Here is a 14,786-nt window from a genome sequence, read left to right on the forward strand (position 1 = left end):
CCTCCACTCTGTCACACGTTTTAGGCTTATAATCTCCTTCCCCCTCCCTTTGATAAAGGCTCTTATGATTGCATTTAGGGCCCACCCAGTTCATCTCCTGTTTAAATAAATCCTTAACCTTAATCATATCTGCAAAGACCCGTTTTCCACGTAAGGTAATGGTTATAGGCTCCAGGATTTGATGTCTTTGGGGTCATTATTAGACTGACACATCGATAGAAGGTGCACTGTGTAGTGCCTGGCAAATAAGGATTTAAGCGTTCTGGGTGGGTCAGGAAAGATTCAGATTTTCAGACGGATTTAAGCTATAGTTACATGGGATCCAAGGAGGATGAGAAGAAGGGATTTAAAAGGTGAGGTAAGGGAAATTAAGGATTAGACCATATCGTTTTATTATATGGGATAAAGATGCAGACAAGGGATTTTTGTTGTCAGATTTTGGTTATTTTTCCTGTTGAAATGTGTGTAGGAAGATTTATCTGTTTTCAGTGTTTATAGTTAAAGTAGGGTGTTGGAGGTGGAAATATACTGCATGTTACTACTGAAAATTGGATAATTAGCTTTTTCGTATTGCAAGAAGTTCCCATGTAAACTATAAGAAACGGTTAGTGAATGAGAGAAGATCACAGAATGGATACCAAAATTTTCCTGGATATCGGATAAGAATCATTCACATTTAGAATAAAAAAGAAAGAAAGAGTACTTAAAGATTCTTTGAATTAGGGTAACGTAAAAAGTCATGTGCTGACACTGGTGTTCTTTCCTTTTTTCTCTCTCCTTCGTAGGTTGCTGGGCATGGACACAGGTGCAGTGGGAGGATTGGAACTGACTGATCAGACTCCTGTTGTGTTAGGGAGCACGGCGATGGCAGCTAGTCTCACAAATGTCGGGAATTCATTTAGTGGTCCACCTACGCCTTTAGTTTCTAGATCTAATAAATTTCAGAACTCATCGGTGGAAGACGATGATGATGTTGTTTTTATTGAACCTGTACAGCCTCCCCCACCTTCTGCTCCGGTGGTAGCTGATCACAGAACCATAACACTCACATCTTCAAAACACGAGGAACTCCAAGGAAATGATTCCACAGTTCTTTCTTCCTCAAAAGAGTTGGCTTCTCAGAAGGGGAGTGTAAGTGAGACAATTGTTATTGATGATGAAGAGGACATAGACACAAATCAAGGGCAAGAGAAAAATTCCTCCAATTTTATTGAACCGCGGAGACCTCCTGAGACTAAAAACAGAACCAATGATGTGGATTTCTCCACTTCCAGTCTTTCAAGAAGTAAGGTAAATGCAGCAATGGGTAATAGTGGTATCACCACAGAACCAGACTCTGAAATTCAGATTGCTAATGTTACAACCTTAGAGACAGGTGTGAGCTCTGTGAATGATGGGCGAGATATGAACTTAATGATTACACATGTAACATCACTGCAGAATACCAGCTTGGGAGATGTCTCTAACGGACTGCAGTCAAGTAATTTTGGTGTTAATATACAAACATACACCCCATCTTTAACTTCACAGACCAAGACTGGAGTAGGACCTTTTAATCCTGGTAGAATGAATGTGGCAGGAGATGTATTTCAGAATGGAGAATCTGCAACTCATCATAATCCTGGTAAGCTGTGAGTGGTCTTCTACCCCAAGTAAATGAATTAAACTTTGGCTGGTGGTTTTTTCATTGTAGTAATTGGTGCCACTTTCGTTAGTTTATTTATGTAAGATGTGTTAATTCTGTTGACTTCTGAGTTTGAAATCTTAGCTAATAAGAGATGTAAAACCATGTATAGTATTTTTCCACAATTACTAGAAAATTAGTCACACAAATTTATGTCTAAAGGATTAAAAAAAAAAACTCCTTATATTTACCACCACTAAAATCTAACAATTTAGCACCTTATGTGTCATGTACTCACTTTTTGCTAATATATTTTTAGTTGTATATTTTTAATGTGTAAATAGAGAAGAAAAAGATAAAGAACACACTTAAGGAGCAATATAATATATAATAATTGCATTTGATTTGTTTTTACTGTCTTTAATTTTGACTTCTATCTGATTTTAATTTTTGCTTATTAGCATTTTATTATATTTTTTACATTTGAAGGTTGGTAAATTTTTTTGACTGTTTGAAAATTTTTTCTGTAGGCAGCTTTGCTCTGTGGGCACATAAGAACTCTGGCTTTCTCATCACCACGTCTGTATATGTCCCTTTCTCTTTTCACCTGCTCCCAAGTATTTGTGTCTGCCTGTGCCTCATATACCGCTCTCTGTGTCTGTCTCATTCTTTCATCATTTCAGGCTCATTAGCAACTTTATCAGCCTGGGAATTGTGGAGAATAATAAGAAATGACTATAAAACCTAGGCAGTGTAGACTGCCCTGTGAAATGGTAGTCAATTTTCTTTTTTGCTTATTCTCTTTTTGGTTATGAGAGTTATGTCTAATATTAAAGAATGTTTGGAAAATCCATTATTAAAAAATGAGGGAAAAAGTCCCCTATTATTAACTAAAGATTAATGCTTCTAGTGGTTGTCTTTCAGTCTTTTTCCTTTTTGTTTTTTAACTTGGTTGAAATGCAACTCTATAATTTTGCTTCCAATTTTCCCCTCATTTATTATTACATTGTATTAATACCATTAACATTATTTATACAAAAAAGTCTTAATGGCTGTACAATGGGTGTGAATATACCACTCCCATAATTGGCTTTTCCTATATTTTGCTATTGTAGGTCTATGATAAACATCTTTGTTGAAATTTCTGATTATTATTTAAATTTTATTGGGGAATATTGGGGAACAGTGTGTTTCTCCAGGGCCCATCATCTCCAAGTCATAGTCCTTCAGTCTAGTTATGGAGGGCGCAGCTCAGCTCCAAGTCCAGTCGCTGTTTTCAATCTTTAGTTTCAGGGGGCGCAGCCCACCATCCCATGTGGGAATTGAACCGGCAACCTTGTTGTTGAGAGCTCGTGCTCTAACCAACTGAGCATTTGGCTGCCCTGATTATTTCTTTAGATAGAGTCCTAGAAGTGAAGTTACTGGGCTAAAGGATATCACTACCCCATCCTCCTAAAGATTTTTGTTATAAAAGCTATATTTAGTTTATAGTGATTTTGAAAGAAAAGTGTTCCTTATTTTACTCAGTTTTGAGAATTTTTCATGGGACCCTTACCGCCGTGTGTGTGTGTGTGTGTGTGTGTGTGTGAGAGAGAGAGAGAGAGAGAGAGAGAGAGAGAGAGATTGTATGTATAAGTGTTTTTATGTAGTGGAAATAATATTGTCATATGCCTTCCAGAAAGTTTTTGCCGATTTATATTACTACCAGCTGTGTATTTTTCATTGTAACTTTCTAGCTCACATTAATGTGAGATATGATAATCCTCAAATCAGTTTTAAAATGGCTATTTTGTCTTGTTATTATAAATGTATTAAAAATATAAGAGTATGGGGGCGGCTGGTTAGCTCAGTTGGTTAGAGCGCAGTGCTCTTAACAACAAGGTTGCCGGTTCGATCCCTGCATGGGCCACTGTGAGCTGCACCCTCCACAACTAGACTGAAACAACTACTTGACTTGGAGCTGATGGGTCCTGGAAAAACACACTTAAAATAAATTTTTAAAAAAGTTAAAAAAAAAAAAGAGTATGAAACAGAAAATAACATTCAGTCTCACCATTGAGAACGGTGCATTTAATTCTAACCTGAGATCATAGGATAGGTGTAGTTTTGCAAACTCTTCCCTCCAACTACCCCTTTAAATACCTAGTGATATTAAATATTTGACTGTATCAAGGATATATGTTTGATTTTGTTAAGTCTCTATTTAGCTTGGTTCCAGGTTTTACTATTCAAATAACTCTTAAGAATATGCTTACGAATGTGTCTTGGGGTGCTTATTTCTGTAAGAATGTCGTTGGGTCAAAGGGACATATGATCATAAGAATTGTGTTCCTGTTTACTCAAACTCTTATATGAGGGAATGTGAAGTACTCATTAGAAAAATTAAACAGACATATCTGCTGCTCTTGTGTTTTATGAATTAGCTCCTGTGTTTATGTGCTGTCTTTATTTGTAATAGAGAGTTATAAAATCTTGGTTATTTGTACTGGCTCTTGGATTGATTAAGCTGCTACACTTTGATGTCCCTTGTATAAAATAGAGGGTTTAGATAAAATTCTATTTCTAAAAGTATTTTGGTGTTGGAAGGGGTGAAAATTTGAAAGTAGGAGAAATATAAGGCCTGAGATATAAAGGGAGTGATTAGATTATTTCTACAGAGCCTAAAACTAAATTGAAAAATGTCATTTTTTTTCTAAATCAGGTTAATTGATGCTCTTAAGTTGAAATAGTTTCCTTTAAGTATGTATGCAAATGATAAGCCTACAAAATTGAAAGTCCTAAGGAGCCAGTATTTGTATCGCAAAAAGCTATTACTTCTAGCACATGTTCAAATATAATTTTTGATTGCAGGCCCTTCAGAAAATGGGTTGCTTGTTCTTTCAGTGATTTACTTTCTTCCTCTTCATTAGTATCGTTACCGATTTATTAAAACTGTTCAGTTACCCTGATGATAGCAGGAAAGAGGATTCCAGAATGCACTCTGTTTACTCTCTTTATATATATTTGGGGGGATGGTTGTGGAGTAAGGTGAAATCTGAATAGCAGTGGATATAGCCTGTTAAGACCTTTAGGTTGTGGTGTGGGTCAGAACTAGGAAGGTGCCCTCTTCAGGTTTTTGTAGTAAAGAAGTTTCCCTGAGCTCTAAATCTCTTTGTACTTCCTGTGGAAGGAATAAAAAGCATTCATAATGTGGAAGGGCAGTTCTTACATACGCAAGTTCAAAATTGAGAAAAAACTCAAATGGAAAAAAATTTCAAGAGATCAAAATGGTAGAAATTAGAAGCAGTGGCCTGAAAAGTTGCAAAATGGAAAAAGCTTATGGTATTGGTGGTGTAGTGAGGTCTGTGGGACAGTGATGACGCGATAAGCTGGGGACTGCAGCCGAGAACCAAAGAAGCTCACTGTTAGAGAAAAGCTGAGGACTGCGTCCATGCTACTTGGTGCCTTCGATGTGGTGCGACGCTGGCACTGGCGGTGCGGCTACAGCAGCACGTGGGATTGGTTACTACATGCCGACTTAACGTCATTTCTGTGGGACATTCCAAATTCTTGATGTTACGTGGCATATTTAGAACCTAACGGAACTATAGATATACATGGAAAAGCTGTTCTTAAAAAGGTGTTTTGAATATAATTGTATATAAACTTTAACAGACCTGTATTATATCTGTCAAAGGTTCTGGTTGGTTAATGTTTTATTATATTTTTATGTTGATGTATGTGTTCCTCACTTAAAGTGATATTCTGCAAATTAATTCCTTTAATAACTAATGGCTAATATTTTTTAATGCTTCCTGTGTGCTGGTCACTATGGCTTATTACATGTATTATTTCATTTAATGTTATCATTCATGTGATGTTGGTACCAATTTCCAGTTTAGAGAAAAGTTAGGCACAGAGTTTAAGTAACTTCCAGGTCTAGTAAGTGATGGAGCCTGCATGCCAACCAGGCATTCTTACTCTGAAACTTGTGTCCTTTACCTCTCTGCTGTGCTGCTGCTTATTAATATTTTCAACGTGTACAGAATGGGAAGTTAAAACTGTTTCTCTGATGTAATTTTAGTGTGTGTAAAGATCTGTTTCATTACTTTTTCTTGTGCATTTTGTTTTTAAGATTCTTGGATCTCCCAGTCAGCATCATTTCCCCGTAATCAGAAACAGCCAGGGGTGGATTCTTTATCACCAGTGGCCTCGCTTCCTAAACAGATTTGCCAGCCTTCAGCCCAACAGCAACCCACTAAACCAGTTAAAGTCACTTGTGCAAACTGCAAAAAGCCTTTACAGAAGGGACAGACAGCTTATCAACGAAAAGGATCGGCTCACCTCTTTTGTTCTACCAGCTGCCTTTCCTCCTTCTCTCACAAACCTGCTCCAAAGAAACTCTGTGTTATGTGTAAAAAGTAAGGTTTAGTTTTTAACATAATTCCATATAGTTGAATATTGGTGGCATAAAATTTTAGGAAAATTATTAGAGTCTTAGAAGTGAATCACTGTGTTTTAAAAGTTGGTAAGCTAGTTGGTTGAATCTTAAAGACAAACTCAAATTTGTAATGACTTTGTAGGTTTCTCTATCAAGCCCATGTGGCTTAGGACTAAAAGTTTTCCTATTTGGATAGGCTTTTGGTTGACTGAAATACTAGGCCCTTGTAATTAAGTTTATCTGTAATCTCCATTAGACGCCTTGAATTTGTAAAAACACATATACTTATTAATTATAAGAATTTAGTTCTAACCAGATAAAATTGTTAAGCAATTTATATGACTAGTTCTGTATTAAAATAGATTGACTTTTACACTGTCTTCATATTAAGATTATTTAAAATTGACAAGTCTGCATTTTACATGGTTTTATGTGTGTTTTGAATATTAAGTCGTTAGAATACTCACTGGTTCAAGACAGATACCAGTTTTTTGAAAGCCTTGGAGAGACAGGATGCTCTCTTTTGCAAATTTTTAGGTCTGGCTTCACTAGTTAAAAATAAGTGGAATCTGTTATATTATGTGCAAGGTCAAACCAGGTGAATTTGTGTGTATATCTCTTGGAACAGCCCAAGTTTGTGAAGATGTTTTTGATCTTAGAACTATGGAAATGGCTTAGTGCTCTGTACAAGTTTAATAAATTCAAATATTGGAACAATTGTACATATTTTAGATTGCTTTACAGTAGTAGACTTGCATACTGCAATATAGGATCTCAAAATTCAGAATCAAAGGAAATACTTCAAAGGTCATCAGTATTGTCATTTCCTAACATTTCTAATTACAATTAGAGAGCTGTATAGAATGGTAGTGGGGTTATTTTGGTTTGTGGGGGTGTCTTCAAGTTCAGTTTTCCTCTTTAGAATGTACATCATGTTCCTGTGACCTAGATATCTCATGCTTTCTACTTACGCAAGGGAGGGGAATTGAATAGGTATTGTAAATTTATACCTCAGTAAATTGGGCCTTGGCATTAAACTCTATATAAATAATATAAGCATTAACAGCTTTTTTGTTTTTAATGTGTTTCCAGTATTTGAAAGCCTTGTTAAGGAGTTTGAAGGTATATTAGATAGTGGATTTAATAGTATAAAATAGTTTTGCTTCGATGGAAATTAAAAATCTCAGTTATTACTCTTATGTTTGCTTTTTTTGTGTGGAATTTTACTTTAAGTTGTTCCTCTTATTTTCAGAGATATAACTACAATGAAAGGAACTATTGTTGCCCAAGTGGACTCAAGCGAGTCGTTCCAGGAATTCTGTAGCACGTCTTGTTTGTCTCTCTATGAAGACAAACAGAATCCTACTAAAGGAGCGCTCAATAAGTCAAGATGTACAATTTGTGGTAAACTAACAGAGGTTTGTACTTTTGTGTTTTTTATCACTTAGTTCCAACTAATGGATATATTTTCAACTTTATTAACATACTGTTATCAGTGTATGTTTCCTTATTAGTGAGGATATATAAACTTGAGCTGATAAGTATCCCATTATGTAATCTCATTCTCCTTTAGGGAGAATGATTTAGGAAAAATTAAAATATAATATGAATTGACTATTTTTTCCTGAGGTTAGGTGCACTCAGACAAAACCAGTGTTTAAACAAATAGGCTGACTACATAAGGAAGACAGTCTTGCTTAAGAAGTAGAACAGTGTGTATGAAAGGAGAGAAGGTTAGCATTCCCCTTGACAAGGATGGAAGAGGCCCTCTGGCCTAACAACATACATATGGTTAAGGTATTGCCACCTGTTTCGTGGCATCTGACCATCGTTTTTATTGGTAGTTACAAAATAGTCACGGGAATGTTAAACACAGTGTGGGGAATATAAGCAGTAATGTTGTATAGATTCTGTAGGGCGCCAGATGGGCACTGGACTTATCAGGTGGATCACTTCGTAGACTGTAGATGCCCGACCACTGCTTTATACACCTGGAGCTGATGTCAACTGTAATTAAATTATATATATATATATATATATATATATATATATATATATATATATATAGTCATGGGATGTAAAGTACAGCAGCATAGGGAATATAGTTAATGGTATTGTAACGATGTCAGGGGTAGTAAACTTGGGGGACTTATCACTTTGTGAGGGGTGTAAATCATTATGTTGTTTTGTACATCTGAAACTAATATAGAAAGTGAAAAATAGGGGCCGGTCTGGTGGCGCAGGCAGTTGGAGCTCCATGCTCCTAACTCCGAAGGCTGCCGGTTCAATTCCCACATGGGTCAGTGGGCTCTCAACCACAAGGTTGCCAGTTCAACTCGAGTCCTGCAAGGGATGGTGGGCTCCGCCCCCTGCAACTAAGATTGAACACGACACCTTGAGCTGAGCTGCCACTGAGCTCCCGGATGGCTCAGTTGATTGGAGCGCGTCCTCTCAACCACAAGGTTGCTGGTTCGACTCCTGCAAGGGATGGTGGGCTGTGCCCCCTGCAACTAGCAACGGCAACTGGCCCTGGAGCTGAGCTGCGCCCTCCACAGCTAAGACTGAAAGGACAACAACTTGAAGTTGAACAGCACCCTCCACAACTAAGATTGAAAGGACAACAACTTGCTTTGGAAAAAAGTCCTGGAAGTACACACTGTTCCCCAATAAAAGTCCTATTCCCCTTAAAAAAACAAAACTAAACTAAAAAAAGGTAAAAAATAAAGCGCGTGCACACACACACACACACACACAAGTAGAACAAGTGGAGGGAATATTTTTTGGTAACTTCACATTATTAATAAGGTATTAAAAGTGTTTGCATTTGATGGAAAAAAAGAAACCTGTGTATGCATACCTCATTTGAATTATTTATAAGATTGGTTCTCTCCTCCATTTTCTAAAGTAGTGCATCTATTTATAGTTCCTTTTGAGTTTGTCTACAGATTTCCAGAAGTTTTATACTAACACTATCCAAACTGGGTTGTTTCGTTTTTAGATGCCTGCAGAGAAATTTGTAGTGATATCAATGGGTCCCCCACCACACATGTATTCCTTGTGTGTATAAATATGGTTCAAAAAATAATGAAATGTACTTTGTCTTTCCTCTTCCCTTAAATAAGCCTTCTATAGAAAGATTGGGGCATTTTCTTTTAATTGGAATACCTCATTTGTCTACTTGACATACTCATTTGTTTTTTAAAAAATTTTGTTTTTTAGATTCGCCATGAAGTTAGCTTTAAAAATATGACTCATAAGCTGTGCAGTGACCACTGCTTTAATAGATACAGAATGGCCAATGGTCTGATAATGAATTGCTGTGAACAGTGTGGAGAGTACCTGCCCAGCAAAGGTGCCGGGAACAGTGTCCTGGTGGTTGATGGTCAGCAGAAGCGATTCTGTTGCCAGAGTTGTGTCAGCGAATACAAACAGGTAATTCATGATATAATCAAAACCCCCCTTTCATTTGAATATTTCGAATTGCTTTAATAGTTTTACTCTAACAGCATTTATTAACCAGATTTATCTTGGAATCTCATTTAATTTCATTGTTGTCTTTACACCTTGGAAATGACCTATTTCAAGTGCATACTGAAATATATGTAGATTATTAGAAATAAACTTTTGCTTTTACACACAAGAGTAAATGCTACCAAAATGATTCATCTTTTGAATTTTCCTTTTTTGATGATGGAGGGGTTGCAAATACGGTTTTTTAAATTGTTAAAGCTTAGGTTAGGACTAATTATCTCATTTATTTTTCGATTTTAAGATTAATTTCATTTTCAAGATCTTTTTGATTTAGTTTATTTTTGAATTTATACATATGGTTCAAAAGTAAAATGTACATAAAAAGGTATACTCAGAGAAGTCCAGCTCCCATTTCTGTCTTCTCTTGGATCCGATTCATCCTTTATGGTGTCACTATTCAGTTCTTACTATTTTATGTTTTCTGTTCTTTCTGAAAAATTAAGGAATTACATAATTAATTTTAGTTCCTTGTTTTTCTATGCAAAAGATAGCATATTGTATATACCATACGGCGCCTTCCAATTTTCACCTCACAGTGTATCTTGGAAATTATTCTCTATCACTATCTATAGACCTTCCTCCTTTTTATGGTCTGGCTGCAAAAGATACATTTTCATGAATTTTGTGAGCTGATTGTTAAAAACACCCATTATTAAAAATTAAATGATAGAAACTTATAGGTAAATTATATCTGTATTAATCTGCTAGGCCTGCCATAATGAAATACCAAAGACCAAAGGCTCAAACAATAAAGGTTCAAACGATAAAGACCAAAGGCTCAAACAATACAAAGCTATTTTCTCACAGTTCTGGAAGCTAGAAGTCCTAGATCAAGGCGTTTTTCGGATTGGTTTCTGGTGAGGCTGATCTTTCAGGCTTGCTGATAGGTTCCTACTTGCTATGTCCTCACAGGGTCTGTCTGCTGCGCAAAAGGAGACAGAGAGGGAGAAAGATAGGTATATTGATCTTTGGTATCTTCCTCTTCTATAAGACATTAGTCCTGTCTGATTAGGGTCCCACCCTTAGGACTTCATTTAACCTTAACTGTGTCCCAAAAGGCTCTATTCTAAATATAGTCTCTTTGAGGGATGGGCTTCAAGATACGAATTTTGGGGGAACACAATTCAGACCATAACAGTATTGAAAACAAAGAAAATATTCAAAACCTGTCACTTCCTAAATACTTTATTACATTTATTGTATTATGTGTGCTCTTAAGATTATTTCCATCTACTGTATTTGTATGATGGAGATATTATCCATAATGGTGTACTTCTGTGCATCTTTTCCCAATTTCCTATTCAGTTTTCTGTTGTTAGCCTGAAATTATCTATAGTGGGAATATTTTCATGGCAGATGCTACAAATTGTGGTGGATCCCCTTACCTCCCAAGAGCTAGTGGTTAACCACATACAAGATAACACTGGGCTATGTGGTAGTTTATTTGGTCACTGCTGGTGACGGTATTTGGATTGTTTCCAGTCTTTTGCTATTACAAATACCCTGGTACATAGATGCTTAACTGTATTTGCAGAGGTATGGTTTCAGGGTAGATTCTTAGAAGCAGGATTGTTTGGCCAAAGGTAAACACATGTGTTAGTTTGTTAGATATTATTCAGTTCCCCTGTGTGTTAGAGTTGTACCAGTTTGCATTCCTTTTAGTAATATTTTGGAAGTGCCTATTTCACAATAGCCTCTCCAACAGAGAATATTAACACATCATTCCAGTTGGTAAAAATAGCATGTTATTTGTATAAGTATAGTTTTACATAATTTGTAGGCCTTTTATTAGGAATGATGATGAACAGTTTTTCCTATTTCAGAGCTAATTGTCTTTTCTGTGAACTATTTTTTTACATCTTTTACTCAGTTTTTTTGTTTGGACTGTGATCATCTCAAAATTTTTTCACATTAAATTGAACATTTAATGAGCAAAATGTGTTGGTAATTTGTTCACGAAACAATTATTTACCACCTACTAGGTGCAGGTACTGTGCTAGTTGCTGTCAATAGTACCATGGAAAGTACAGTAGACTGAGTTTCAGCTTTCATAGGATTTGCATTAGGGTGGCATACTTCAAATCCGTTAATATAAGGAGGGCTACCTGGTGATGGAAAGGTTCAGACTGATTATAATCTCCAGGACTCAGTATAGTGTTTGATGTTAATGACGTTGCTGTCTTTGCTGTCTTCTGATAACCTAGAAGGTCTGGTAAGAGTGCTGGCTTTAGTTGGCCTGGGTTAAAATCCTGGCCCCACCACTTAGCACCTCTTTCCCACGCAAACTATCTAACGTCCCTTGTCCCTTGTTTCATCATGTGTGAAGTTGTGGGATAGTAATCCCTGTCTCATAGTATTCTTAAAAAAAATCAAGTCTAAGTCTTTTACCTTGATTTTTAAGATCTTAGTGCAAGAAACTGAACACTACCAGTTCTCCACCAGCCCCTTTGTGCTCTCTCCTAATTGCTATCCTCTTCCACTTCCTCAAAGGTAACTACTAATTTTGACTTCTGACATCAGGGTTTGACTTGCTTATAAACTTTATGTAAATGGCATTAGTATGTATTCAGGCTTCATCCATGTTACATAAAACTGATTGGATGCTTATTTAAGTTTTTGTCATGTAAAGTTTTTAATTTTAATATTGTCAAATTTACAGTTTTATTGCTTCTGTATTTTGTTTCATATACTTTCCTCACTCCTAGGCTACAAAGGAATACTTTTTAATGTTTTCTTCTAATGTTTGTAAGGCTTCATATAAATTTTAGATCTTTAACCCATTTGGAATTTATTCTGGTACACAGCTGAGTTATGGGCCAAATATTATCTGCTTCCAAATGACTGACCTTGAGAATTGTCATCTTCATGATGTCATAGTGTCCTATCATAGACCAAAGGATTTCACTCTGCTTGTTACATTAGTGTTCGTGTTAACTTTGTTCATAAATATTTTCTTTTTGTTACTTTAAATGAGTTTTTTCTCTTCCATTATTTGGTGTGTGTATGTATACATACGTGTATATGCATTGTTTTTGAAATACCTTTTTTTTTTCTTCCCCCTTTCTTCCGCCTCCCCCCCACCCCCCACTCCGGTTCAAGCCGTTGTTTCTCAGTCTGGTTGTGTAGGACACAGCTCCCTGGCCCAAGCTGGTATTATGAGCTTTGCGCTCCCTCCGGCTAAGGCAGTTGGTCTCCGGTCATCAGTCGGCTGTTCACAGCAGCTCAGGGCAGCTATCCCTGGCTGCCAGCCGCTCATGATGGCTGCTGGCCACTCACACTGGCTGCCGGCCACTCACGCTGGCCACTGGCCACTAATGGAAGCACACAGCAGCCCACGGCAGCTCACGCCAACCTACGGATGCTCACCACAGCCCAGCTCCAGGGAGAGCCGTTATTCACAATCTTAGCTATAGAGGGCGCAGCTCACTGGCCCATGTGGGAATCCAACCGGAGACCTCGGTGTTAGGAGCACGGTGCTCCAACCACCTGAGCCACTGATCTGGGCCGGTATATGGAGCCAGGCCCGTATATGCATTTTTAATTAATTTTTAAATACCTGTCACCTAACTAAGTCATCATTATTAATTTATTCTGGGATTTATTTTTGGTAACTCAACCATTGTTTTATCTGCAAATAGGGAAGGTTTAAGATCTGCCTTTCCAGTTCTCATTCCCAGTATTTTGTCCTGCTTGACAGTGTTTCCTAATAACTCCAATACAGTTTTAAATAGTGGAATTAGTAAATATCTTTTTCTTTTTCCTGTGAGAATGCCTTTGTTATTTTCTCATTAAATTAGATGCCGGCTTTAGGGTTGAGGTTAATTATAGTTTATCAAATTAAAGAAGTATCCAGATGTGTTTTTACCAGAAATGAGTGTCAAGTTTTGAAGATATTTTCAGTGTCTGTGGAGGTGATTATATGATTTCTACCTTTAAATCTATTAATAGATTTTAATGGATTTTCTAATCCACTTGACCATTCTGTATTACTAGAATAAACTATACTAGGTCATTATTGTATTTTAAATGTTTACTTCTATTTATTAATATTTTATTAGTACTTTTCCATTGGTACTCATAAGTGATACTGGTCTTTCGTTTCCTTTTTGGTACAATCTTTAAGATATCAGTGATATCGTTGTATTATAAAAATGCTCAGGAAAATTAACATTCTTATATGCTTAATTAAAACAGTAAAAGTGAAAATAAATGAATTAAATATTCAACAAAAAGAAATAGAAAACAGAATAAACTAAAACAAAAGAGAAGAAAAGAAATAGATAAAGGTAGAAATTAATGTGTTAGGAAATAAAAACAGTACTAAAAGAATACAAAATTCTGCTTCTATGAAAAATCAGGTCTTTTAAAAACTAGAAGGAAAAAAAAATACCAATAGTTAATCTAATCAAGAGAAGAGGCTTTAAAATGCACAAATTCACAAAATAAGAAATGACAAGGTAGACTTAACACATCAAAACAGAAAGCTGAAAATCAATCATAAGGGACTACATTGTACAAACCTATGTAAAAATTGTGAAAACCTAGGTAGATTAAATGAGTAAGTTTCTATGAAAATGTAATTTTCTTAAATTGACTCCAGAGTAGATACAATAAAGCAGAGAAATTTCCATAGAAGAAATAGAGATTATTATTAAAGAACTACCTCACAAAAAGAAATGGGGCTCAAATTCCACCCAGTCTAAACCAGGTAGGTAATCTCAATGCTATTTCAACCATTCCAGAGCATTGAAAGGTAGGAAAATACATCTGAGTGTGTGTATATATGTGTATTTAATATACTTTTCACTGTGCTAAATAGGTATGTATAACATAAAATTTCCAATTTTAAACATTTTTAAGTATACAGTTGAGTGACATTATATTCATAATGTGCAACCACAACCATCATCTCTATTTTCAGAACTATTTCATGACCCCAACAGTGACAATTAAGCCAATAACTCTTCATTTTCTTCTACCCCTAGTTCCTGGTAATCCCTAGCCTACTTTCTGTCTCTGTGAATTTGCCTATTCTGGATATTTCATATAAGTGGAACCATACAATATTCTTTTGTGTCTGCTTTATTTCACTTAGCATAATGTTTTCAGTTTCATCCATGTCAAAGCATTACTTTTTATGGCTGAATAGTATTCACTGTATGTATATACCACATTTTGTTTATCCATTCATCTGTTGATGGATATTTGGGT

The 14,786-nt window shown here is 36.1% G+C and overlaps 1 protein-coding gene and 1 non-coding gene across 17 annotated transcripts in view; both read left to right on the forward strand.

The window, feature by feature from the left end:
• The window catches only part of ZMYM2 (zinc finger MYM-type containing 2), a 93,421-nt gene that overhangs the window by 18,023 nt on the left and 60,612 nt on the right, over positions 1-14,786 (forward strand). For 12 of the 16 annotated variants that reach the window (XM_074330121.1, XM_074330127.1, XM_074330115.1 and 9 more), the window contains 4 exons: positions 786-1,624; positions 5,739-6,024; positions 7,297-7,462; positions 9,264-9,476. In XM_074330121.1, the coding sequence (XP_074186222.1) occupies positions 796-1,624; positions 5,739-6,024; positions 7,297-7,462; positions 9,264-9,476 (1,494 nt within the window). In that variant the 5' untranslated portion in view covers positions 786-795. The remainder of the gene's footprint in view (positions 1-785; positions 1,625-5,738; positions 6,025-7,296; positions 7,463-9,263; positions 9,477-14,786) is intronic. The other 4 variants (XM_074330122.1, XM_074330123.1, XM_074330125.1 and 1 more) reach the window with 1 other exon arrangement.
• On the forward strand, positions 7,757-7,881 carry LOC141571434 (U6atac minor spliceosomal RNA). The gene has a single exon (XR_012496177.1). It is a non-coding gene; the product is annotated as a U6atac minor spliceosomal RNA (small nuclear RNA).

Source organism: Rhinolophus sinicus, linkage group LG04, assembly GCF_036562045.2.
Source record: "Rhinolophus sinicus isolate RSC01 linkage group LG04, ASM3656204v1, whole genome shotgun sequence".
NCBI classification, from domain to species: Eukaryota; Metazoa; Chordata; class Mammalia; order Chiroptera; family Rhinolophidae; genus Rhinolophus; species Rhinolophus sinicus.